The sequence below is a fragment of the Phacochoerus africanus genome, chromosome 11 (assembly GCF_016906955.1).
Source record: "Phacochoerus africanus isolate WHEZ1 chromosome 11, ROS_Pafr_v1, whole genome shotgun sequence".
In the NCBI taxonomy this organism is placed as follows: domain Eukaryota; kingdom Metazoa; phylum Chordata; class Mammalia; order Artiodactyla; family Suidae; genus Phacochoerus; species Phacochoerus africanus.
In genome coordinates, this window is record NC_062554.1 from 115,248,340 (window position 1) to 115,275,669 (window position 27,330).

The window sequence follows — 27,330 nt, forward strand, 5'->3', positions numbered from 1 at the left end:
GTGCATTAGTGTAGAAATTAAAAGATACAAGCCAAAAATCACAAAAGACTTCAGAACAAACTATAAGCACAACGTAGTACCTTGTCTTCCTTAAAAAGCTTCCCTGGGCCCTTTTCTGGGTCTGTAACAGTTGCAGAGACCTTTGCAATATATTTTTTCAGTGCCAGCCTTGCGTCTGAAAGAATAGGACAGCAAAATGCACAAAAATAAGACAAAGACAAAAAAATATGCTCAACAGTTTGTAATGTACTATTATATATCTAGAGTTTTATAAAGACTGTGTGGGAGATTTATTGTGGTTATTCTCCTTGCAGAATTTCAAGGAAAAACACTCAACTAGCAGAGCACTTTGAGACATTTGCTGTAGTCCCAGAATTGCATTAAAATTTTTGAAGAACAAATAAATATAAAATGTGATACCTGCTGTTAAATTTTTTAAAAAAAAATAAAAAAGGGGTTCCCACCGCAGCTCAGCAAGTTGAGAACCTGATGTTGTCTTTGTGACGATGTGGGTTTGATCGCTGGCCTTGATCAGTGGGTTAAGGATCTGGTATTGCTGTGACTGTGGCATAAGCTGCATCTGCAACTCTGATTCAACCCCTGGCCCAGGAATTTCCATATGCTGCAGGTGTGGCTGTAAAAAATAATAAAAATAAAATGTGATACCTGATCCCAGAGAGACCATATTCTATTAAAATATCTACTCTGGAGTAAAGAACAAAAATATTTTCAATAGAAAAACTGTCAATCACTTGCTTCTCAATCCTTCAAAATAAATTCAAAATAGCTTCCCTCCTTAAAAAAAAAAAAAAAGTGTTTAAAGTAATTCCGATGAGGAACCATGAGGTTGTAGATTCGATCCCTGGCCTCGCTGAGTGGGTTAAGGATCCAGCATTGCCATGAGCTGTGGGTAGGTCACAGACATGGCTCGGATCTGGCATTGCTGTGGCTGTGGCATAGGCCGGCAGCTGTAGCTCCAATTAGACCCCTAGCCTAAGAACCTCCACATGCCGTGGGTACGGCTCTAAAAAGACAAAAGACAAAAAAAAAAAAATTCCATTGTCTATAGCACTCATCCCAAAATTTCCAAGACCCATTTAAATAAAATTACAATACTCTAAGAGAAATAAAAGACTCAAATAAATGGAAAAATTTACCATATTCTTAGATGGAACAACTGAATATAGGAAATGGTAGATTAGCCTCCTATTAATGACTGATTCATTTCTGGTGGCTATAACAAATTGCCACAAATTTAGTGGCTTGAAACAATGTGAGTTAATCCTCTTTCAACTCTAGAGGCCAAAAGTCTTGAATGAGTTTTGCTGAGCTACAGTCAAGGTGTTGGCAGGGAAGATTCATTTGGGAGGCTCTGAGAGGAGAATCTATTCTCTTGCCATTTTTCAGCCTCAATCTCTAGTGGAGGCCTGTATTCCTTGGCTGATGACTCCTCCTTTCACCTTCAAAGGATATCACTCCAGCCTCCCATCATCAACTCACCTTCTCTGCTGTGTCAGATCTCCTTCTTCCTCTCACTTATAATAGAGACACTTGTGATTACATATTAGGTCCTAGCTGGATAATGCAGGATAATCTCCACATCTCAAGATCCTTAATTTAAGGGTCTGCAAAATCCCGCATGAGGTAACATTCACAGGTTCCAGGGATTAGGACCTAAATACCTTCGGTAGACAGCTTTCAGCCTACCACAGTCTACCCTCTGGCCTCACAAAAGTACATCTATCCCGTGTGCAAAATAAATTTACCCCATGCCAAAAGCCAAGTCTCAGCACAAATGCTTATCTAAAATATCACCAGCTCAAAAGTCTAAGATCTTATCATCTAAATAAGGCATGGGTGAGACATCCACCCCAGGGTAAAATTCCTCTCCATCTGCAGACCTGTGAAACTAGAAAACAAGTTATCTACTTCTAACGTACAATGATGGGACAGGCACAGAGCAATAGTTACAGATATTTCCATTCTGAAAAGTGAGAAAATAGAAGGAAAAAAAGGAATCACCAAAGTCCCAAGCAATTTTGAAATCCCAGGCAAATTTTATTAGGAATAAAAACCTGGGACTAATCCTCTGTGGTGTAAGACTCCATCCTCTTGGCCTGCAACTCCAGCCCAAGTCATCCTTCCTTTTTCATAAAAGATAGAAAGTTTTTGTAGCTGAATGGTTTTGTCAGTCCATTTCCTGCCAATATAGTTTTAGGCATCTGGCAGTCTTTTCTCATTTGGTCATCTCTCTGTCCATCGGTCCACATTGGCAATGTTTCTACTGGTAGAACATTCTCAAAAACCTCTTTAGTCTCCCTGCATGTCAGAAAGATTCATTCTATTATCCAAGAGGTTCCTCCACAGGTCTTTCTTAGATAATCTCATTTCCATTCCTATGATGCCTGCAGAGATGTATGAGGGGAATCCATGAGTAACACACCTAATCACTTCAGCACTAGTGAAAAACACTGTCCCACCACATCCTTGCTTCACTCCAGAGTACACTTTCCTGGCTGTGAATCTCCTAATTTTAGCATTTTTACCACCTAAGTAGGCTGAGAATTTCCCAAATCATCAGGTCCTATTTCTCTTGTAATTTTTTTTTTTTTTTTTTTTGCTTTTTTAGGACCGGACCCACAGCGTATGGAGGTTCCCAGTCTAGGGGTCGAATTGGAGCTATAGTTGCCCACCTAAGCCACATCCACAACAATGTGGGATCCGAGCCTGGACAGACACAGGTCACAGGACCTACACCACAGCTCACAGCACCTACACCACAGCTCACAGCAACGCCAGATGCCTGACCTAATGAGTGAGGCCAGGGATCGAACCTGTGTCCTCATAGATACTAGTCAGATTCATTTCCACTGAGCCACGATGGGAACTCCCTGTTTCCCTTTTGTATAACAGTTCTTTCCTCAATTTATCTCTCCCCTCTCCCATTTTACTATAAGCAACACGAGGAACCAGGTCATGCCTTGCACACCTCCTTTGGAAGTATCTTCCAGTAAATATCCAAGGGCAGCACTTATAAGTTCTGCTTTCCACTCAAGGGCAGGACACACTTCAGTTAAGCTTTCTGCCAGTATGTAACAAGACTGCTTTTCCTCCAGTTTCCAATAATATGTTCCACATTTCCTTCTGAACCCTCACCAGCGGCACTTTAGGGTCCATATTTCTACCAACAGTCTGCTCAGGGCAATTGAGGCTTTTTCTATCATGGACCTCAAAATTCTTCCATCCACCCAATACCCAATTCCAAAGCCATTTCCACATTTTTCAGTATTTGTTACAGTCACACCACACTTCCAGGTATAAACATCTGTATTAATTTCCCATGGCTGCTGTTAACAAATTACTACAGATTTGATGGTTTAAAACAGCACTAGCTTATTCTTTACAGTTCTGGAGACCAGAAATCTCCATTTCACTGGACTAAAGGCAAGGCATTGGCAGGGCTTACTCCTTCTCAAGGCTCTGTGAGAAAAACCCACTCCTCGCTTTCTCAGCTTCTAGCAACATCTATATTCTTCAGCTTGTGGCCCTCCCTGACATTTCAAAGTGCATCACCCCAATCTCTGCTTCTGACATCACATCATTTTCTCCTCATGTCAAACATCCCTCTATTTTCCATAAGGACACCCATGATTACATATAGGGTCCACCTAGACAATCCGGGATAATTTCCCTACCTCATGATCCTTAATTTAATCATATCTGCCCTATAACATTCACAGGTTCCAGTGATTAGGACCTGGATATCTTTGGAGGCCACAATCAAGCTTAACATCATCAGTAGAGACAATTTCATAAAACTCCAAAATGGCATTTTTTTAAAGATGTAATGAAATCAGTCTGAAGTTCAATTATGTCCTCTGTAGTATCCAACCATCTTGATGAGCCTCTTTTGCCTATTTGTAAAGTGGACAAGAGTGCTTTACATAGTCAAACTGAGAGCCACATCTGGAAGAGTATTAATGTATATGGACCAGTCAATTGGTCTTCTTCCTGCCAGCTCTTAACAGCTTCAAAGTATCAATCATGTTGCAAGCAGAATTAACTCCCTAAACTGGAATCCAAGGTTTAGGTTTTGGCTCCACCAGCTGGATGACCTGGAGTCAGTAGTGGTTCCAGAACTGCAATACAGGACCATGAGGTTGCAGGTTCGATCCCTGGCCTTGCTCAGTGGGTTAAGAATCCGGCGTTGCAGTGAGCTGTAGTGTGTCGGTCGCAGACACGGCTCGGATCCTGCATTGCTGTGGCTGTGGTGTAGGCTGGTGGCCACAGCTCCAATTTGACCCCTAGCCTAGGAAAATCCATATGCCGCAGGAGTGGCCCAAGAAATGGCAAAAAAAAAAAAAAACCCCAAAACAAAACAAAACAAAAACCTGCAATACAGGATGGAGAATAGTGGAGGAATTAGAAGAGGGGCCTAAGGGACTTGCCATAAAAGAGCATTTGTTGTAAGCATGCTGATTTTACTGAGAATGTTTATTTATTTTTGGGTGGCTTGGTAGAGAAAGGAGCTTACTGCAAGCATCCTCTTTTTTTTTTTTTTGTCTTTTTTTTTGCTATTTCTTTGGGCCGCTCCCGCGGCACATGGAGGTTCCCAGGCTAGGGGTCCAATCGGAGCTGTAGTCACTGGCCTATGCCAGAGCCACAGCAACGCGGGATCCGAGCCGCGTCTGCAACCTACACCACAGCTCACGGCAATGCTGGATCCTTAACCCACTGAGCAAGGGCAGGGACCGAACCCGCAACCTCATGGTTCCTAGTCGGCCTTCGTTAACCCACTGCGCCACGACGGGAACTCCCTGCAAGCATCCTCTTAATGCTACCAACCTGTCTTAGTGCATTCAGAGTAGAAAAACACCAGACTGGGTAGCTTATAAACGACAGGAACTATTTTTCACAGTTACAGAGGCTGGGCAGTCTACGATCAAGGCCACCGGTGGCTGCAGTCTAGTGAGAGTCCTCTTCCTTCATCCCCAGCATTTTCTCCCTGTGTCCTCACTCAATGGATGGGACTAGGGAACTCTGTGGGGACTCTTTCATAGGAACACTAATTCCATTCATGACAGCTCTAGCTTCATGTCCTAAGTATCTCCCTAAGGCCCCGCCTCTTAATACCACCACACTGGGCACCAGGATTTCAATATATGAATTTGGTAAAACACAAACATCCAGACCATAGCAATATCTTAACCCCTTTTAACCTCAGTTTCTCCATCTATAAAATGGAAGTATTATAGTACAGTCCCCGTAGCGTTGTTGTAAGAATTAAGCAAAATATGGTATAATGCATGCAAATATCTTAACACATTGCCTGGCACACTCAATAAGTTTACTGTTATATTACTCCTCTCCTCAAAATCCTATGAATAACTCCATATTGACTACTGAGTAAAATGCACGGCCCTCTGAGGCCTATCTAGCCACACACATCTTCCCAGTTTTATCTCTCCCAACATTCATCCAGAGTCTATCCATAATTGGCTTCCTGTTCCCTCTGCCCATAGATGTCGACAGGGCTCCCTTCTTTACTTCCTCAGGTCTCTGCTTGAACATCACCTTATCAAAGAGGTGTCTCCTGACTGCCCTCCAAAAAGTAACATACACTCACTCATTCACTTACTAGCAACTTCATAATTTCCTTGCCACTCTATTTTTCTCCATAGCACTCCACAGATGCGTCAATTTAGATAGATTTTATTTTCTGTGTCTCCCCACTAGAAAGTAAACTCCACAGAGATTGCTTTGTGGGTGTTGTGTACACATGCTGAGCTCCTAGAACAGTACTTAGCACATAAGAGGTTCTCAATAAATATTTATTGTATAAATGTTTACACAGAATTTCTTTGCTTATTATGTTTCATCAACCTAAGATGCCCTTTCTGCACTGCCACCCACAAAAATTCTATTCATTCTTCAACGCTTACTTAAATGCACTTCTGTGAAACTCCTAATTCCCCCAAGCAGAACTCATTGTTCTATCTGCTGCAACATGATTATAATTCGGTTTAGCTTGGGTTTAGTCTGTCTTGTAATTTTTTATTATCTTGCTTTTCTACCTCTAGCCTGTAAACTCCTTAAAGTCAGAGTCTGTCTCACCTTATTGTATACCATGCTACCTCACCTTCTCTTTTTCACATACCATGCCAATTCCCCACCCCTACCCGATACCTGATAGTTCCGCATTGCTACCAAAAATACATAGGTCAAAAGAGGAGACACTCAGTATTTGCTTAACTATTTGAAGGGAATGACATTCTAGAATGAAAGAAACAGAAGCAGGTGCTAGTTTGTATGAAATGGTATAACTATAGCTATTTTTTAAGCAGATATGAATGTGCCATACTTTAAAAGGGTTGGAAGGAATATATGTAAATTGTTTCCATGAAATTCTATTCATATAGTTATAATTTAAATGTAGTATCTAGCAAAATATTACGAAAGTCTTTGTTTATCAGAAAACTGAAGAGGTTTCAAACCATTCTGGTAAAAAAGCAAGAAAAAGTCTCCCTAAGAAACCAAGGTGATTGGCTAAGTGGCACCTTTTAGGTTCCAATGTGGTTCTTTATGATGTCACTGAGCTTATCCCTGAATCACTATGACTGATGATGTTACCATGGTCATCAGTATATATTTTCCTGACTAGGAAAATTACCTCAAGTGCTTTCTGGAGCACCACATTAACTAATACTCAGGGTGTTTTTGCTCTGTCTCTAACCAATTTTTTGACTATAATTTTTTTTTTCCCGATTAAGAAAGAAAAATGTCCACTCAAGGACTATCCCTGATTTTTTCTCTGTTGGTTATCTGCTTCTTCAGGGGGAGCTTCTGCATTTGTGATGGCACTACCTGGACAAAGGTTGGATGGGAGATTTTTTCCAGAAGAAATGCATTATCTGAAAGTTAAGCCTCCTCCATCCCACTGTTTACCTTACCCTCTGGACAAACTATGCTGCAGTTTTGCTAATACGGACATATTTCAGGGTTGTTTACATCTTACTTATATTTTAGCACAAGCTCTACTTTTAATCTTGTTTGTTTTGTCTGCACATTACCTGTGGATGAAATGGAAGAAACACAAAAAAAAGGTAAATTAGTGATGCAAATAGTGATAGTTATAGAATGTCAAAGAGTTTAAAAGATAAGATATAAGATTATGAGCTTCTCTGAGAGAATAAACACTGTTTTTTTTTTCCCCTGCTCTTTGGCATATGGAGTTCCCAGGCCAGGGATCAGATCCAAGCCACAGATGTAACCAATGCTGCAGCTGGCAGCAATGCCAGATCCTTACTCGCTGTACCTGGCTGGGGATCGAACCTATGTCCCAGCGTTCCGGAGATGTTTGCTGAACCCATTGCACAACAGCAGGGGTGCCTTTTTCTCTTTTGTAACCTTCCCCACTCCCACCATTCACCACCAGCATCTAGCACAGTATCTTGCACATACTAGGTGCTCAACAATGTGTATGAATTAAAAGGTCCATAAGATAATCTATTATTTTAGATAGATTATTTCAAGTTACAAAACACAGCAATAAAGTAGTGAGCTACAATGAGTAGAATGTGTAGGAAATGACATTATCTGTCTGGGCCCTTAGGTAAATCACTGTATCTTTCTCAGCTGCCTGATCCATAAAAAGAAGGATATGGAACAACAGATCTTGTTAGATCCCTTCCTGATCTATCTAAGAAAGCTAAGTCTACAAAAGTTGGCATGTACTTTTTTAATGGACTGTAAACTCATTTCTAACTTTAGGATAACTTTCTGGAAACAGCACTCAAACTAATTTCCCACTTTGCTAATGACACCGTATTTTGAGGCAATCTTAAAAGCTCATTGATCTTCACAACAGTCAGATGTTTATGACTATGATTTCATCACATACACCTTAAGGTTGTTTAGTAAAGAAAAATACTTTACTAATATTTAAATAATTTCTCCTAGCAGAATGTTTCTAATCATAAAAAGTGTGTATTAAATATTTGCTGATGATATAGATCACTATAATCTTATACAGGGGCATATACAAAAGAGCATTTTCTTCTGCATTTAAACCTTTCTCCTACAGTAAACTTTTGCTTTGTCTAAATAAGTCATTTAACTAATCAATTAATTAATTCATGGTGTTTAGAGCTGAAGTGCGTTCATTCCAGAAAAACAAATTTGTAATTTGAACCACAGTCAGAGAAAAATCTTTAATATTATTTGCTTTTCTCCTTGTAGCTGAAGAAACAAGCCTCCTTAGACACATCTGGTAATGATATAGAAAACCAGTCCGTTTACGACATTGACCAAATACTCTTCAAACTGGTGGCCACAACATCAATGATGACCAAGTACCTGAATCAGGTGTCCCACCACCCTCCAGCTAAGAAAGGTCAAGCACCGAAAACTAAAGAGGAAGAAGAGTGAAGGAGGAGAAGGACTCAGGAGATACTAGAAAGATCCATGTGCAAATATAGCTCAGTCCAATATGGACACTGCACAAGAAATTTATTGAAAGAACTTGTAAGGATAAAAATGGTTCTTTGGGAACCCTTTGTAATTTTTTGCCACATTCTTTACTGAAACTTTCCAAGGAAGCCTGAGTGTGAAAAGCTACTCTTCAGCTAAAACAGCATCCATACTTACTAAAAGTACTGGGGAAAAGACTGTATACTCTCACTTCTTCATGTTTAGGTGTTTTGTTCTTTTTAATGTGTTAAATGACTAATCATTAGGCAATCTGTAGAATAGAATCTTGATTTAATGTTTCAATAAATCTCTGATTTAAATACTGTTTGTGATTTTTCTGTCAGCTGAGCAAATTTTATGGCCACGAGGAGACTTTTAATTTTCCATCTCAGATTGTTAAAAATAGTATGGAAATATGAAGGAATAGATTAATTTTTAAAGTATAGATGTTTCTATTTCAGTAGAATAAGTGAAGAATTAAATATTAACACTTTTTAATTTCAACTTTTGTTGATAGATGCCTCAGTTTTTATTCCACACTTTATGGATCTGCCACCTCAATTTTTTCAAAAAAAATTCCCTATTTCCAAACAAAAACTGAGAGACTGGTCTGAGACTAGGACAGATTTTATTCACATGTTGAAAAATCCTAGAAAAATATGCCAAAATCTATAACATATCTCCCATCAATATAAGGGGTAAAACTTAAAAAAAAAAATCATTTGCACAGTAATAGTGCTATGGTCTTCACAAGTAACAGAAAGAAAGAAGCCTGCCTTGGGTTACTGTAAATTACTAAAAGCTGTTTTATGGTTCCACTTTCTAGACCCTCCTTGCTTCCACTCTTCCATAGCACAGCCCTGCTCCCACATTTCCATGAATACTTGTTCCATCCCTTTACGGTTCTTAACTGTCAACTAATCCCTTCTAAGAGAACACTGATAATATATTTCTTTTAATGGAGGACACTTGAGTACTTAAAAAGTCTACAAACTTCAAAAACCCAAAGACATTTCTCTCTTATAGTGGAATCTTCAGTAGTATAGACAAATCTCTGGGGTAGGGAGTCCTCAATCTTGTAACCTCTCCAGATGACTCCCACTCCAGATGTTCTTGTTTACTAGAACAAGAAATGGAAGTGGTTTGTACTCTTAAGTCTGAATTAAACAAATGTAATATTTTATGTTAAGTAGTTTGTATTTCCGACATTCTACAGCTACATTACCATGAAGCTCCAATTCTGACCAATTCCATTATTGACCTGGAAACGGAACAATTATAGTACTATAGTCTTCTTTTACCTTCATTGATAGGAAATAGTAGGTATAATTCCCCCAAGATTGTAAGGATGCAAACTAGGATGTGACGGCGATCTGGCTGCGACATGTCACCCCACTGATTTCCAGGGTTGATTCGGCTGATGTGGCTGGCTAGGCAGGTGTCCCCTTCCTCCCTCACTGCTCCATGTGCGCCCCTCCCGAAGCTGCAGGCTGGGTCGAAGAGGACAACCATCCCCGATAGAGGAGGACTGTTCTTTGGTCAAGGGTATGCGAGTAGCTGTGCTCCCCTACTAGAACCTCCAAACAAGCACTCAAGGATGCAAACTAAACAGGTGGACATTAGGGAGAAGGAAACAAATGAAACTCAATACCCACTAAGTCCCAAACTTTAAGTTACAGAAAAATTTGTTCCTGGATTGTGTTTTTTTAAGTACCATGGGTCATTCTTCAAAAAATGAATTTTAAGGGAGTTCCCATTGTGGCTCAGTGGAAATGAATCTGACTAGTATTCATGAGGACAAAGATTTGATCTGGCCTTGCCCAGTGGGTTAAGGATCCAGCATTGCTGTGAGCCGTGGGTGTAGGTCGCGGATATGGCTCAGATCTGGCATTGCTGTGGCTATGGTGTAGGCAGGCAGCTGTAGCTCCAATTCGACCCCTGGCCTGGGAACTTACATATGCCATGGGTATGGCCCTAAAAAGCAAAAAAATAAATAAATAAAAAAATAAAAGATTAAAAAATGAATTTTAGGAGTTTCCGTTGTGGCTTAGTGGTTAACGAATCTGACTAGGAACCATGAGGTTGCAGGTTCGATCCCTGGCCTTGCTCAGTGGGTTAAGGATCCGGCGTTGCCGTGAGCTGTGGTGTAGGTTGCAGACGCAGCTCAGATCCCACATTGCTGTGGCTCTGGTGTAGGCCGGCAGCTGCAGCTCGGATTAGAACCCTAGCCTGGGAACCTCCATGTGCCATGGGAGAGGCCCTAGAAAAGGCAAAAAAAAAAAAAGAATTTTAAATTATATAATGTGGGTTTCGCTTACAATATCTATTCATGGGGATCAATTAAATTCTTTGCTATCTTCATTTTGCTTGTATAACTAATAAAATTGAAGGTATTGACAGAAATATTGACTCAGAAAACATTTAGTACAAGAGGACAATCATGTATAAGATAATCTACAAAGTATAACATTTTTTTCTTCTCAAATATGTTACCGTCCCTCAATTTCCTTATTTCTATTAATTCTCCCAGTTCCCTTCTCATTTTACTGATAAGCAAGCTCCTTTGGGCTGCCATACGAATCTTCCTAGATATCACTTTCACCCTCTTCTTCATCCACATAAAAATTGTCAATGGCTCCCAATGACTACATAAATGAAATGAAATGAAAGCACCTTAGCTTGATAGTTGAAGGTATAATCTGACTGTAATAATAGCAGCAGCATTTTTCAAGTGTTGTTCACATACTAGGCATTGTGCTAAGTGCTTTATATCATTTCATCTAATTCTCACAACAACCCCCTTCCAAGAGGTAAGAACTATTATTGGCCCGCCTTTTCTAGAAATAAAGACTGAAGCATAAAAGATTTAAGTATATTGTCCAAGGTCACACAGGTTTCCAGTGGAGACACCAGTACCTAAACTCAAGCAATCTGATTTAAGAACCCATGTACTTTCTCTCATTATTCTACCTGTGCTGTAGTCTACCAGTGTAAGCTACGCCTTGCTGTTCTAGCAAAGAAATCTCACCATTTCCCCAACATGTCACTTTCATTCACAGTTGTAAGATTTTGCTCACACCCCTTTCCCCTTATACTGTGTATTTAAATTCCACCCTTTCCTCAAGGCCCATTTCAACTCTCACATGTTCTGAATTCATGTTCTTTGACCATCACATAACATATACCACCAGCTCTGCTGTTTTAACCTTTAATTATAGTCTTTCTGATACTGTTATTTAACTCTAGGATGTGTCTCTAGCTAATCATACCCCACCTAACACATATCCAAAGGGCAAGAACAATCAATTGTACCACAACAATGCTATGCTCACAAGAAGGCATTTAAAAAATGCTTGCTAAAAACACAAATCCGGATAACTATGTAAAATAAATGTCTTGAAATTCCTTAGTACTAGTTTTTTAACCAATGTTTGTATGCACACATAATTACACAGGTGTATCCTTCTGAAATCTCTTAAGCTCTATTCTGGAGGGTTGTGGAAATAAATAAGTAGTAGTAAAACTCAAAATAATACAGTTTTTGACTTCTGATTGAAGTATAACATACAAAAAAAGTGAAAAGTTTATAACGTACAGCTCAATGATTTTCACAAACGAGCACACCATGTAAAGAGCAACCAAATTAAGAAATAAGAATATTGTGCCCTATAAGTTCCCCTCATGTCATAAAGATACCTGCTATTTCAACTTCTAAAACCATAGATTAATTTTGCCCAGCAAACCACTTTAAATTATTACAATTGTTTCTACCTAGGGAATCAAATGCATTACTCAAATATCTGTTGTTTTAAAAAAACATTTAAGGAATGGTCCACTCTACCTAGGTCTCTCAGAAAATGGCCTTGAACTTACATTACATATATATTCTTATGGAAAATTATTGGTGAAATTGTTAGAAGCTGGTAAATCAACCAGTTTCCAATACAGTTTCTATTAAGTACAATGTTTTAGGCCAAAAGCAAATTAGCAAAAAAAAAAAAAAAGAAGAAGAAGAAAAATAGCAAGATTTCACATATTATCAATAGTGACTATGATTATGTCTACAAATACAACATCTTGATAGAAGGTGAAAATGTTAATCACCTCTTTGCTTTGTTAAAGACACAGCATATAAATGGACAACTTCTGGGAGGAAATCCATGACTCAGGCAGTTTGCTCTCTTGTGAGCTTCCTTACCTGCCCAGTCCAAGAATTCAACACACTCAGTCTGGGAATACCGAGCAGCAACATCTCGAGCTTTTTCTTCCCGGAAGTTCAGAGCTTCTATATCAACATCCAATTCCACCAGGGTTTTCAAAGTTTCCAAACGACCCCAAGCTGCAGCACAGTGTAAGAGTGTGTAACCTGACAAACACAATCCAGACAGAGTAGAGGTTCATAATGGCAATCAAGAATTGAACAATTACAGGGGGCCAGGCATTATTCTAAATGCTTTGCATACCGTGAACTCCCTTAGTTCATTTAAAAAACCTATGAGGTCAAAACCATTATAATTCTTATTTTACAGATAAGAAAACTGGCCCAAGGAACACAGCCAGTAAATTATGGGTGCAAGACACCCACATCTTGTCTTTCTGATCTGCACTTTGCTCTGGCTCCTTAATGGAGCGAATCATACGTACTTCATGTGCTTTTATTCATTTACTCTTTCAATGTAGTCCATTACACTAATATTGTTTCTAATGTTAAAAACAACCCTTGCATTAATGGGATAACCCAACCTAGTCCAATAAATGTTTTAACACACAATCACAGATTCAATTTGTTAATATTTTATTTAAGATGTTTAAATCTGTTATTAAATGAGATCAACCCATAGTTTTCCTTTCTAGTACTGTCCTTAACCAGTTGTGCTAGTTATATCTCTCATATATAAATTAAGCAGTTTTCCAACTCTCTTTATATTCTCTGGAAACTTTGTCCAAGCTAGAGATTACTTTTTCCTTACAAGTGTAGTAAACTTTATCTTTTAGAACATTTGACTCTGGCATTAGGTCAGGGTGGGAAAATGAGGCACGTTCTGATGACTTATTCAGAACTATTACAAATAACTATTGAACCAGTCAAGTTTCTATTTTTTTTCTTTTTTTTTGTTTTTTTTGTTTGTTTGTTTGTTTGTTTTGTCTTTTGTCTTTTTGTTGTTGTTGTTGTTGTTGCTATTTCTTGGGCCGCTCCCGCGGCATATGGAGATTCCCAGGCTAGGGGTCCAATCGGAGCTGTAGCCACTGGCCTACGCCAGAGCCACAGCAATGCAGGATCCGAGCTGCTCTGCAACCTACACCACAGCTCACGGCAACGCCGGATCCTTAACCCACTGAGCAAGGGCAGGGACCGAACCCGCAACCTCATGGTTCCTAGTCGGATTCATTAGCCACTGCGCCACAACGGGAACTCCTCTATTTTTTTTCAATCAATTTTGGTAATTTATATTTTATTAGAAAATCATCCATTTCATCCAAGTTGTCAAATGTATTGTTATGAAGTTGTTTACAATATTTTCTAATGATTTTTTAAATCTTAGTTTTTCCTGAGTGAATGCTTCATTTTAAAAATTCCAAATATTATTTATTATATCTCTTCTGATATTGTCAAATATCAAAAATTATCAATATCATCACAGGTTTTTCAAGTCTGTCTTTTTCATTAAACCAGATTTTAGGAGTTCCCGTCGTGGCGCAGTGGTTAACGAATCTGACTAGGAACCATGAGGTTGCAGGTTCGGTGCCTGCCCTTGCTCAGTGGGTTAACGATCCGGCATTGCCGTGAGCTGTGGTGTAGGTTGCAGACGCGGCTCGGATCCCGCGTTGCTGTGGCTCTGGCGTAGGCAGGGGGCTACAGCTCCAATTGGACCCCTAGCCTGGGAACTTCCATATGCCACGGGAGCGGCCCAAAGAAATAGCAAAAAGACAAAAAAAAAAAAAACAGATTTTAGTTTTGTGGATCCTCTCTATTGTTCCTTTATTTCAGTGTCATTGATTTACTCTATTACTTTATTCTTTTGGGGGGATTTTTCAGTTGTTCTTTTTTCTAACACCTTGAGTTAAATACTTTGCTTTATAATTTTCACTATTTCTTATATTCTAGTATGAGCATTAGAATTTTAATTTTAGTTTTATTCCACAGGTTCTGACATACTGATCCTGCTGCTATTTAAATATTTCATAATTTCTATTATATCTTCTCTTACCAACAGATAAGCATGTTTTTGTTTCCAAAATTATAGGGATTTTCAGATATCTTTTTGTTAGCTATTTTCTAACTTTATTTTATTGTGGTCAGAGGCCACAGACTGCATGCTACAGATTCTTTGATATTTGCTGATGCTTCCTTTATGGCCTGACATATGATCTATTTTAAAAATTGTTTCATGTCAGCATGAAGAAAATGTATAGCCTCTATTTGCAAAAGATCATTGTTTTCTTTTATTATCTATAATGACCATGTTTTATATTTGCAATCTAGACAAAAACAAGTGGGAGTTCCCACCGCGGCTCAGTGGTTAACGAATCCAACTAGTAACCACGAAGTTGCGCGTTCAATCCCTGGCCTTGCTCAGTGGGTTAAGGATCCGGCGTTGCTGTGAGCTGTGGTGTAGGTCACAGACACGGCTTGTACCCCTCATTGTTGTGGCTCTGGTGTAGGGGGCAACTGCAGCTCTGATTAGACCCCTAGCCTGGGAACCTCCATATGCCACGGGTGTGGCCAAAGAAATGACAAAAAGACAAAAAAAAACCCAAGTGACTGAATTTAAAGAGCTAATTGGATAATGACTGCAAAAACTAATAAATCTTCAAAGGAAAGAGACAAAAATATTACTGGGTGGTTACTATATACCAACTTATATGTGCCAAGTACTGTGATAAGATATTTATATTTATTATCTTATTTGATCTTCATAACCTATAAGGAAAATACAATTATCCTCTCATTTAGCAGATGAAGAAACAGATACACAAAAAAGATTAGGTAATTCACCCAAATCACACAGCTAATAAATAGTGAATTCCGTGTTCTTAACTACAATCTATACCACATCAACATGCACCACACACACATTCATATATATACATACATAACATATGCAAATATAAGGCAGCCACGTCAAATGTATCCAAATTTTAAAGATAATACAGAGCATCTTTAGGTAATCAGAAGTAATACTGATGAAAGAAAAATACCTCTGGTTGTTTTTTCATTCAGATTCACACCGTATTTGGCCAAAGCTCTAATCACATCACTTTGCCCAGCCATGCAAGCTGCATATAACAAATTTCTCCCAACCAGGTCTTCTTCCAAGAGTAGCTGCATGGCCTGTTCATGGTGAGGGTTCCCAGGATCCTCAAATATCTCCTGCAGACCTTCTACATCCCCTGTGAGTGCAGGCTGTAAGAGGGGATTAATGGTGGCAGTTTCCTCTGCTTCTTTGGCTTCTTCTTTTTCTTCTTCTTCTTTGGCTTCTTCTTCTTCTTCTTCATCTTCCTGTTCTTCATGCTGTGAGAAAAACAGTGATTTTTCTGAACCCTCTGGCTCTGGGGGTCCTTCTGACTCCATTAACTCCAAAAATACCTGAAACCCAAAAAAAGTCACAGAAATTACTCAAACAAATCAATATTTATTTATCAGTCAACAGACAACATGGACGGGATGAAAATACCTAACCGGTTCAAAATAATTTTAAAACAAGATACTTCATTCAATCAATAATGTGTACTATGCACCAACACACTGCCTGAATATATACTAAAATGCTCAACTGTGATGTGAACATTAAATTCAATAGGAACAGAAGAAAGAGATCAATGTGAGTGAGATTCATGAGGAAAAGACTGAAAGAGATTGTTAAAGAGACTTCGCATGCCTAAAGAAGGGTCCATGTTGGGCAGAAGTGAGACATTCAGTTGGATCACTGAAGCCAGATCTTAAAAATCAGGCACATGGAGTTTCCCTCTGTGGCTCAGTGGGTTACACACCCAACATCGTGTCCCTGAGGATGCAGGTTCAATCCCTGACCTCCATCACAGTGTTAAGGTTCTGTCGTTGGCACAAGTGTGGAATACGTCGCAGATGTGGCTTGCATCCTGAGTTGCTGTGGCTGCAGCATAGGTCTACAGCCTACTAATATACTAAGTGCTGTGTAGGCACTATGTAAACTACAAAGAAGAATCAAATTTATTTCCTGCCCTCAACAAGTTACAATTGTAAAGGAGAAAATATGACATGCACAAAACAAGTGTAATAAAGGATGACAACTAAGAATCACAAGACATGAAGCGCTATGGGAGTTCAGAGGGGACAAGATTATTCCAGGTAGAATTAATCAAAGAATGAATACCTAACAGTATTTATTCTGGCAGAACACATATTAAATTGGGAATTATTCAGGGAAGAGTAGCAAAGTCCCCTCATGTGCATAAAAATGTTTATAGCATCAAAGTTCATAACAGCTAAAATCACGGGTAGGAAAAAAAAACCCAGTGTCCATGAACAGGAGCATAAACTATGACATATTCACATAAAATAGTACAGGATTGTTAAAATGAAGAAATTACAATGATATAGCACGTGGTACAGCTTCTGACATGACTCCCATAGCCCTACCCCACACCTCCTAGTATTCACACCCTTGTGTAATTCTCTCCCCTTGAATGGAGGCTAAACAAAGTGACTTTATTCTAATGAAGAGAATACAGCAATGGTGATGTGGTGTCACTTCCATAATTCATTTACAACAGGCTGTGATTTTTGCCTTGTTGGTATCCTCTCTCTGGCTCTTCTCAAGTGCTAGGATGGAGAGGGCCACCTTTCAAGGAACAGGGGGAAACCTCCGGCCAACAGCGGTAAGGAACGGAGGCCCTTGGTACAACAGCCCATGAGTAACTTAATTCTGTCACCAGCCCCTGAGTGAGTTTGGAAGTAGATCTGCTCCAGCTGAACTCTGAAATGACAGTGGCCCCAGGCCATGCCTCAATCCCAGCCTCATAAGAGACCCTGAAGTAAAAGACCCAGCTAAACTGTGCCCTGATTCTCTTAACCCAGAGAAACTGTGAGATAATGAATGTGCTATTTTAAGCTACCAAGGTTGGGAATAATTTGTTATATAGCTATTAATAACCAAGGCACAAAACAATATGAATGAATCTTAGCAATATATTAGCTGAAAAAAGTAAATCCAAAAGATTATAGCTATCAAGATATATTTTTGTAAAGTTCAAAGCAATTAAAATTAAAATAGACTTTTCAGAAATATAAGTAGCACAATAACATTATTTTTAAAAAAAGAAAAGCAAGATTGAACACAAGATTCAGCATAGTGTTGAGGGGATGAGGAAGGATTCAGGAAGTGGGATAAAGGGAATCACACTTCCCTTGCTTCTGACTTCTGACTGACCAATCTTGCCCATTCTTTATGGCCCAACTTAAATGCCATATTCTTTACTAAACAAAATCTTTCCTAATAAGATCTAACAAACTTCCATTTATATTTCAAAGGACAGATTGTGCCTTTTCTTTAAGAGAAGCAAAAAAGAGTTCCCCCTGTGGCACAGTGGGTAAAGAATCCAACTGCAGCATCTTGGGTTGCACCAGAGACCCAGGTTCGATCCTTGGCCCAGTGCAGTGGGTTAAAGGATCCAGCATTGCCACAGCTGTAGTGTAGGCCACAGATGTGGTCTGGATTCAATCCCTGGCCCAGGAACTTCCATATGCCACAGGTGAAGTCATTAAAAAAAGTAAATAAATAGGAGTTCCCTGGTGGCCTAACAGTTAAGGATTTGACATTGTCACTGCTGTGGCTTGGGTTCGATCCCCAGCCTGGGAATTTCCACATGCCACGGCACGGCCTAAAAATAAATAAATAGGAGTTCCCGTCATGGCTCAGCGGTAATGAATCCAACTAGTATCCATGAGGATGCAGGTTCAATCCCTGGCCTTGCTCAGCTGGTTAAGGATCTGGCATCGCTGTGAGCTATGGTGTAGGTCACAGGTTTGGCTTGGATGCTACGTTGCTATAGATGTGGGATAAGCTGGCAGCTATAGCTCCAATTCAACCCCTAGCCTGGGAACTTCCATATACCATAAGTGCAGCCCTAAGAAGATAATAAATAAATAAATAAATAAATAAGAGAGAAGCAAAACAAAAATTTTTTAAAAAGCAAGTTTCTCAGAGTTCCCACTGTGGCTCAGCAGTTAACAAACTCAACTAGTATCCATGAGGATGCAGGTTTGATCCTTGGCTTCCCTCAGTGGGTTAAAGATCTGGCACTGCTGTGGCTGTGGTGTAGGCCAGCAGCTGTAGCTGTGATTTGACCCTTAGCCTGGGAACCTCCATATGCTGCGAGTTTGGCCCTAAAAAGAAAAGAAAAAAAAAAAAAGCAAGTTTTGTAATTTTCCTGCCTCTATGGGCATTGACTTAGCCAAGGAACCATGAATCCTCTCTAAGATTTGATCCATACCTTATCTGAGATTGTTTCATTCAATTTCTTCATTGTACAGAATAAATATAGAGGAAAATATAATCCTTTTGAGTGCCTGGCATTGAACTCTCCACACTCCCAAGACACATCCCCATACACATACTTCCTGAAAAAATTTTAATTTCCATTTTAGAGAATTATTCTAATGGAAGATAAAGCCAACTTCCCACTACAGAAGCCAGAGAGGCAAGATCCTCCTTCTCTGCATATCAGCACAAGCTTGTGAGCAGACACATAAGTTAGGCTCAGGCAATCAGTCCCAGGGGTCTTGACACTATTTGCTGTTGTTGTTAATCATTGCACTACTTTTTTTTTTTACTGACATATAACACTGCATTAGTTTAGGTGATTTGATATATGTATATATTGGGAAATGATTATTAGCACAATAAGTTTAGTTATATCTATCACCCTGTATAATTACAAAAAAATTCTTCCTGTGATTAAAAACTTTTAAAAATTGGAGTTCCTGTCATGGCGCAGTGGAAACGAATCTGACTAGGAACCATGAGATTGCAGGTTCAATCCCTGGCCTCGCTCTGTGGGTTAAGGATCTGGCATTGCCGTGAGCTGTGGTGTAGGTCACAGACACAGCTCAGATCCTGTGTTGGTGTGGCTATGGTGTAGGCCAGGAGATGTAGCTCCAATTTGACCCCTAGCCTGAAATCTCCATATCCTGTGGGTGTGGCCCTAAAAAGCAAAAAAGCTGGAAAAAAAAAAAGAAAGAAAGAAAGAATAAAACACTTTAAAAAATCTAATCTCTTAGCAGCTTTAAAATACAATATAGTATGTATTCAATTCAATACAACACAACATTGCTAACCACAGTCACCATGCTGTATAGTACATTCTGGAATGTATTTATCTTATAAGTGGAAGTTTGTACCTTTTGACCACCTTCACTTATTCCACCCCACACCACCTACCCCCTGCTTCTGGCAGTTACCAATCTGTTCTCTGTATCTTTGAGTTTGTTTTTTTTTTTTTTTTTTTTAGCTTCCACAAATATGAAACCAGGATCCTGGAGTTCCCTGGTGGCCTAGCAGTTAAGGACTCAGCATTGTCACTGCTGTGGCTCAGGTCACTGCTGGGGTGCGGATTTGATCCTTGGCTCAGAAACTGCCACATGCCATGGGTGCGGGCCAAAAAAAGACAAAAGAAAGAAACCAGGACCTTGACTCTTGAACATGGGACTCGAAGACATGAGGCCACTTGAAGGTCCTTATTCATAAGGGACAGCAAGAACATACTGATCAAATATCCTACTAAGAGAACATGCTGCAGTTGTTCTTGTGATCTGACCCTCCAGAGCTCCGTTGGTTCCTGCTTATCCAGCCTCCCTGATCTTATAGGCCCCTGGTAAGTATAGCACTTAGACATAATTCTTTCCCAAAATCTAATCTCCCCTTCTTTACGAATAGAATCCCACCCTCTATTCTTTAAGCCACATTTTTTAAACCAACATTTACACTGGAATAAAATTATTTCCCAATCTCTCTTGCAATATGGTGCCCAAGTAGTAGACAATAAGATGTAAGCAGATATGTGGTATGCCACTTCTAGAAAAGTGCAATTCCTTCTCACTGGATTGCAAGCATAACTACAGCTTGCAGAGCTAATTTAGCCCATGAGGTGGATGTCCTGTCCAAATACATATATATTACTTCTCTTATAACATACAGTATATAGTAGTTTGTGATATCTTGTTTTAATCACATAGGTAAACATTTAAATCAGATGATGCATGCACTAAACACACGGTGAGCACTTGGTATGCAGAACCTTACATCATCAATCCTAGAGCAAAAGCATCCATGAAGCAAAAGACAAGATGGTAATTCCATTCTTTTTTTAATACACAGTTTTCCTGTATAGGGTCTGAGTAATTGATTTTCTACTCTATGACCACCAAACACTTAATTACAGGCAGATTATTGTGCGTCCAGAGATCAGTTTAATCCCAGGTTAATTCATAAATTTGGGACAAAACCAGATCTAATATGGGCCCATGATTAAGGCCCGAATAGCCAAAGCTACCCTTGATACAACCTTTCTTCCATTTATCAATATTCTAGATAGTTAATTCAACTTTGTACTACTTTTACTTTAGAAAATAGTTTTTCCCATGAGAAATATGTAATTTATGTTTAACATATAGTGGGTTTTGCGTTGTTAAAAGAATAAACTTTTTTTAATTCTCAATTTTAATTGCTAATTCTTACTGTATTTATAATAGTTACTGTACGAACAGATACTTTCTTTGCCCAGAAAAGTTATAACATGAATCAAAATTGCAGCTCCCACTACATACACCAAATCTTCATGTAGAATATGAGCATGGAGAGGGGAGAAGGAGGGCTGGAACTCTGAAAGGTGGAACTGTGAGTCAGAGGGCCCTGATTTAGTCCTGATTCTCATCTTTATTACTTATGTAACTTTTTGAACTCAGTCTCCTCATTTGCGAAATGAGAACAACACCTACTCTGCCTTACTGAATTAGTGTAGGAAAATAAGGCTATAAACTTTCCCTTTTAACTGTAAAGTGTGAACTTCTTTTGAGGCTGCTAAGGTACTAACAATAGAAATCAAATAGGTCCTGACCCCACAGGCATCAGCCTGGTGAGAAAGTCAGAACTAAATCAGCTTCAACTAATCTACCACAAAGGGGGCAAGAACACAATGGAGAAAAAAAGTCTCTTAATTAGTGGTGCTGGGAAAACTGAACAGCTACATGCAAAAGAATGAAATTAGAACATTCTCTAACATCATGCACAAAAATAAACTCAAAATGATTAAAGACCTAAATATAAGACCAGATACTATAAAACTCTTAAAGGAAAACATGGGCAGAACACTCTGACATAAACCTCTGCAGTATCTTCTCAGATCCATTGCCTATAGCAATGAAAATAAAAACAAAAATAAACAAAGAGAACTAAATAAACTTAAAAGGCTTTGAACAGCAAAGGAAACCATAAACAACACAAAGACAACCCAAAGAACAGGAGAAACTATGTGCAAATGAACCAACTGACAAGGGATTAATCTTCAAAATATATAAACATCTTTTGCAGCTCAATATAAAAAAAAAACTCCAACCAAAAAAATGGGCAGAAGATCTATCAGATATTTCTCCAAAGAAGACATACAGATGGCCAAAAAATACATGAAATGATGCTTAACACTGCTCATTATTAGAGAAATGCAAATCAAAACTACTATGAGGTGCCACATTATACCAGTCAGAATGGTCATCATCAAAAAGTTTACAAACAATAAATGCTGAAGAGGATGCAGAGAAAAGCAAACCCTCTTAGACTGTTTGTGGAAGTGTAAATTGGTACAACCACTATGGAAAACAGTATGGCGGTTCCTCAAAAAAACAAAAATAGAACTACCATATGATCCAGCAATCCCACACCTGGGCATCTACCCCGAGACAATCATAATTCGAAAAGATACATGCACTCCAATGTTCATTGTAGTACTGTTTCCAACAGCCAAGACATGGACACAACCTAAAAGTCCATGAACAGAGGAATGGATAAAGCAGATGTGATACATAAAAAGAAGGAATATTACTCAGCCATTAAAAAAGAATGAAATAATGCCATTTGCAGCAACATGGATCGACCTAGAAATTATCATACTAAGGCAGACATTGAAAGACAAACATCATATGGTATCACTTATATGTGGGACCTAAAAAATGATACAAAAAATAAAAAGGAGTCCCCGTCATGGTTCAGCGGTTAGCAAACCTGACTATCACCCATGAGGACTCGGGTTACATCTCTGACCTCCCTCAGTGCGTTAAGGAACCGGCGTTGCCATGAGCTGTGGTGTAGGTCACAGACATGGCTCGGATCCAGCGTTGCTGTGGCTGTGGCTTAGGCTGGTGGCTACAGCTCCTATTGGACCCCTAGCCTGGGAACCTCCATACGCCGCAACTTCGGCCCTAAAAGACAAAAAGACCAAAAATAAACAAATAAATAAAAATTAAAAAGGATATAAATGAACGTATTTGCAGAACAGAAACAGACTCAAAGAGTTTGAAAACAAACTCCAGGGATGGACTGGAGGTTTGGGATTAGCATATGCACACTGAGGTACATAGAATGACTGGTCAGTGGGAACGTGCTGTATAACACAGGGAAATGGACCCAATATTCTGTGATAATCTATCTAGGGGGAAAAGAATCTAAAAGAGAATGAATGTGTGTACAAGTATAACTAAATCACTTTGTTGCACAGCAGAAATTATCACAACCTTGTGAATCAACTATACTGCAATAAAACTTTTAAAAATGAAAAAAAAAGAAGTATATCAGCAATGACAGAGTGAGATAAGTGACATTGTGGAGATAAGCAAAGAGAGTTTTGAGAGTAAAGAGGCTGAACCTCTCAATTAGAGGTCCAGTGGAGAGGTCGCAGAAAGGCTTCCCAGAAGAGGTGATACTTCAGCATAGAAAATCGAGTCTTAAAAGGAGAAATGGGTAATCCAAGGAATGGGTTTTAGCATAAACAAAGGGCAAGGAGGCAGACAAGACAGTCTGAAGTTGTGGTAGATGAATAACTCTTAAGAGCCTTTTAAGACAACTGACTATGTCCTTCCAAAAAAAAAAAGTAGTCCCTGGCTGCAGGTTAAGAATCTAGTGTTGCCACAGCTGTGGCTCATATAAGATCCTTGGCTTAGGAATTTCCATGGGCCGCACCTGCAGCGGAAAACGAGGGGGGAAAAAACCAAAAACAAAACCGTAGTCCCTTGAGGAGTTTAAATCCCAGCTCTAGGAGAAGGCCTTAAAGGGCAGTCCTGGGCGCCGAGGGTTAAACAAAGCGAAAGCCAGACGAGGATGCATTGAGCGGCAGCCTCAAGGAGAGAATAGGGAGGTCCGGAGGAGGGGCACCGGTCCCCTCTGGGCACCAAAGTTCGCCTTTCGGCCTGAGGCCCCAGGGACTGCCCGCGGGGCGGGGCCTGCTACGCAAAGCTCGGGGCAGAGGCAAAGCCTGAGGACGCAGCGGTGGAAGCCCATGCTCCTCCAGCACCAGCCTCGCAGCTTCGCTGGGGGAGATACCCAGCTACCCATGCCCACCCGAGCGCCCACCCCGGGCCCTGGGTCTGGAGACCCCCGACTCACCGCTTCCTAGGCCGAGGGCTAGCAAGGTTACCATGGCGACGGCGCACACAGCGCGGCAGCACCGCCCCCTTGCCGCTGCGCGCGGAGGTCTTGGTGGCAGGTGTAGGAAGCAAGGGACGAAAGATGTAGAGGAATTCATGAAAACACTTAAAATCGTTGTGTTCGGACAGCGGCGTGCAGGTTTGTTTGTTTTTAATTTCGTAAGTTTTCTTTAATAGGGCCTATATTTATTTGCAATTTAAAAAATAAAATTTAAAAACAAGGTGTGAGTATTGTGGCCAGTCTGTTTTAGCCTTCTCTTTGGCATTTAAACGAAAGAATTTTCGGAAAATATGAGGATGCATTTTAAAATCAGGAAAGATTGTAATTAAAATGGACAACTTGCTTAATTTTCTTGTCTTTTTAGAGCTGCACTCATAGCAAATGGAGGTTCCCACACTAGGGGTTGAAGCCGCTGGCCTACGCCACAACCACAGCAACGCAGGATCTGAGCCACATCCGCGACCTTCACCACAGCTCACGGCAAGCCAGATCCTTAACCCCCTGAAGGAGGCTAGGGATCATGGATGCTAGTCAGATTTGTTTCTGCTGAGCCACAAAGGGAACTCCTTAATTTTCTAGTCTACTGAGGATATATCACCTATGGTTTATCGTTACTGTCACAAGAAGAAGCGTTTCCTCGTACCTCCCAAGTGCCAACTATGGCAGCAGCAGAAGCAGCTTGGAAACCATATCTCTTTTTAAATTTAAGATCTAAAACAATCCACTTTTTAAACAGGAGGAAGGTGGAACAAGAACATCGAAAGAAACCAGAAGAGAAGGTCTGAGCTTACCTGGAAATTATATAAATACTCACATTCATCACAGTGCTGAAGACAAGTGTGAAGGGAAACATTCATTTCTTTACTATTTTTACAAGGAAATCATTAAGGAGCAGGTAATATTTTAGAGGAACTCTAAACATTTAAGCTGAAGGCTGAATAGCCTAGTTTTAAAATGAATACTTGGCCTAAGGTCCAAGAAAAATATCACTATCATAGACTTGAATTTCTGGAATACATTAATAATTTTGAAAAATCTAAACTGTAATTATTAATGCTTCTTATTCTCATAAGTTGTGGTAGTCAGAATTGTAGAGTTTGACATTGTAGACAGAAACAATAGTCCAAAAGCTTTGTCAACTGCTAGCTTACTCCTATAATCACAATACACCATATTTGCTCTACTAAATACTCAGTTCCTACTGAAGTTCATGAAAAAAGAAATTTTAGGTTTTTAACTTTTAATATGTTGTTTTTCATAGTCTTTAGTTTGGGGAGAGAGTTTTTAATGTCTGGTTGGAAGATGACTTATGATGCATCATTGTGCATGATTCTGTTTTTAGTTAATCATCACTGGATGTGAAGGATTCTCAAATACAATTGTGTCTTGGAAGTCTTAAATTGAATTAAATAACTTAGAGTTATTAAAAGTATATTTTTAGTTCTCTGAATGTTAGAAAGGGTGGGAAAGCACTAAATAGGTCTGAGAAACCTAAAAGCAAGAGGGCCTTCTCTTCCTACCTCCATGTCAGAAACAGCTACGTGATTCATTTGAGCTAACTAGGTTAGAAAGAGCCTTAGGAGAGAGAGATCCCTGCCTCAAGGGTGGCCCAGATACAGCAGAGACATTTCTATGATCAACTTGAGCTCCCATCCCCCACCCCAAAACTTGGAATGAGAATACTGAGAAGCGCCATTGGGGAAGTTTGCTTGTGGTGCAGTGGGTTAAGGATCCCAAGTTGCCACAGCTGTGGCACAGGTTGCAACTGTGGAGTTGGTTTGATCCCTGGCCCAGGATGCCAAGGGTGCAGCCAAAAAAAAAAAAAAAAAATCCATTGCATCTGAAGGAGACAAATGAATGTACCAGAGACATGTCAAGGATACCTGAAGGTACTAATGATGGGAGTCCTGATAAAACTTGAGGGCCTGGTGTACAAATGACTTCAGGAGCAGATGAGATAAGAACTATTCAAGCCCCCCCCACCCCCCCGCCCCTGAAATCAGGTCAGCTCCAAAAAATTATGGTAGAGTGGTTTCCAAATTGATTGAAATTAATTTTTTCTCTCTAGGAGAATGGACCATCCAAATAGAATTTAAATCATTTCAATGTTATTATATTTCCTAAATTCCATAGTTTATAGACTAGTAATCATGTTCTTTATACAATTTAATTTCTGATGAAACAATAGGATAAACTACCTAGATGAGAAAGTTACTCCAAGGTAACTTAGTGTACTATATTAATATTTATATTTCATTGGCTGAAGGCCTATCATATACTGAGTATATGTATTTAATCCTCAGAGCAACTCTGTGAAGATAGTAGTATTCTTCTACAAACTGACGCTTGGAAAATTTGAGTCACCTACCTAAGACCACACAGCTAGGAAAGGGCTGAACCAGGATATGAACCTAGGTCAGTCTAGTTTAAATCACAACAGCATTGCCACTGGTTAGCTATAAACTAATTACATATTAGAGGATGCCCATCCAAAATGATAATTTTAAAATAATCTATCTTGGAGTTCCCTGGTGGCCTAGAGGTTAAGGATTCAGCATTGTCACTGCTGTGGCTCAGGTTTGATCACTGGCCCAGGAATTTCCACATGCTGTGGGTGCAGCCAAAAAGAAAAAAAAAACTCTATCTTGAGCATTATTTTGGCAGTAATTACATAATATTAATGCCCCTCCTGATGTATGACTAAAGGACTATTTTAGCGTATAGCTCTTCTGAAACATGAAGGAGGGGGTACTGAACATCCACTGTTTCTGCCTGTGCACACTTCCTCTTCTGCTTGCAGCACAGTTTTCTAGTAGGGAACTCCTTGGGCACACTCTCAGCCTATGTGGTTTGGGTGGGACTGATTCCACTCCAGATTAAGTATTGGCCAAGCCCTAGGCACAGTGATTAGGGCAGGGAAAACATGGAACAGAGACCAGTGTAACCAAAGCTAATTCTGAATTTTTGCTAGAGCAGTAAGTAAATAGGTTTGGTTGGTTAGTTGGTTGGTTTTAGTAGGGGTGATAAGAGGAGGTCAACCTGAGTTGCCAGTAACCATCTTGCCATCAAGTGGAGAGAGCTTGACAGAGCAACGAAAGCGCCAAGAAGTGTTCATGAAGTGAGCATGAGATTGAATCCTGAGATCATCACTTGAGTCACAGGACTAGACATGTCTGAAGTCATATTT

At 39.6% G+C, this 27,330-nt stretch overlaps 2 protein-coding genes across 2 annotated transcripts in view; one reads left to right on the forward strand and one right to left on the reverse strand.

Annotated features, from left to right (window-relative positions):
- ANKRD45 (ankyrin repeat domain 45) overlaps positions 1-24,161 on the reverse strand; it is a 37,111-nt gene extending 12,950 nt beyond the window's left edge. Inside the window, exons 1-4 of the mRNA XM_047752525.1 lie at positions 24,102-24,161; positions 15,670-16,057; positions 12,668-12,835; positions 81-175 (exon numbers count right to left, since the gene is read on the reverse strand). Of these exons, the coding sequence (XP_047608481.1) occupies positions 81-175; positions 12,668-12,835; positions 15,670-16,042 (636 nt within the window). The 5' untranslated portion in view covers positions 16,043-16,057; positions 24,102-24,161. The remainder of the gene's footprint in view (positions 1-80; positions 176-12,667; positions 12,836-15,669; positions 16,058-24,101) is intronic.
- Positions 6,779-8,455, forward strand: TEX50 (testis expressed 50). Its single transcript, XM_047752526.1, is given in 4 exon segments — positions 6,779-6,889; positions 6,891-7,103; positions 8,239-8,388; positions 8,390-8,455. Coding segments are annotated over 4 exon segments (540 nt in total).
- Positions 24,162-27,330: the final 3,169 nt, after the last annotated feature.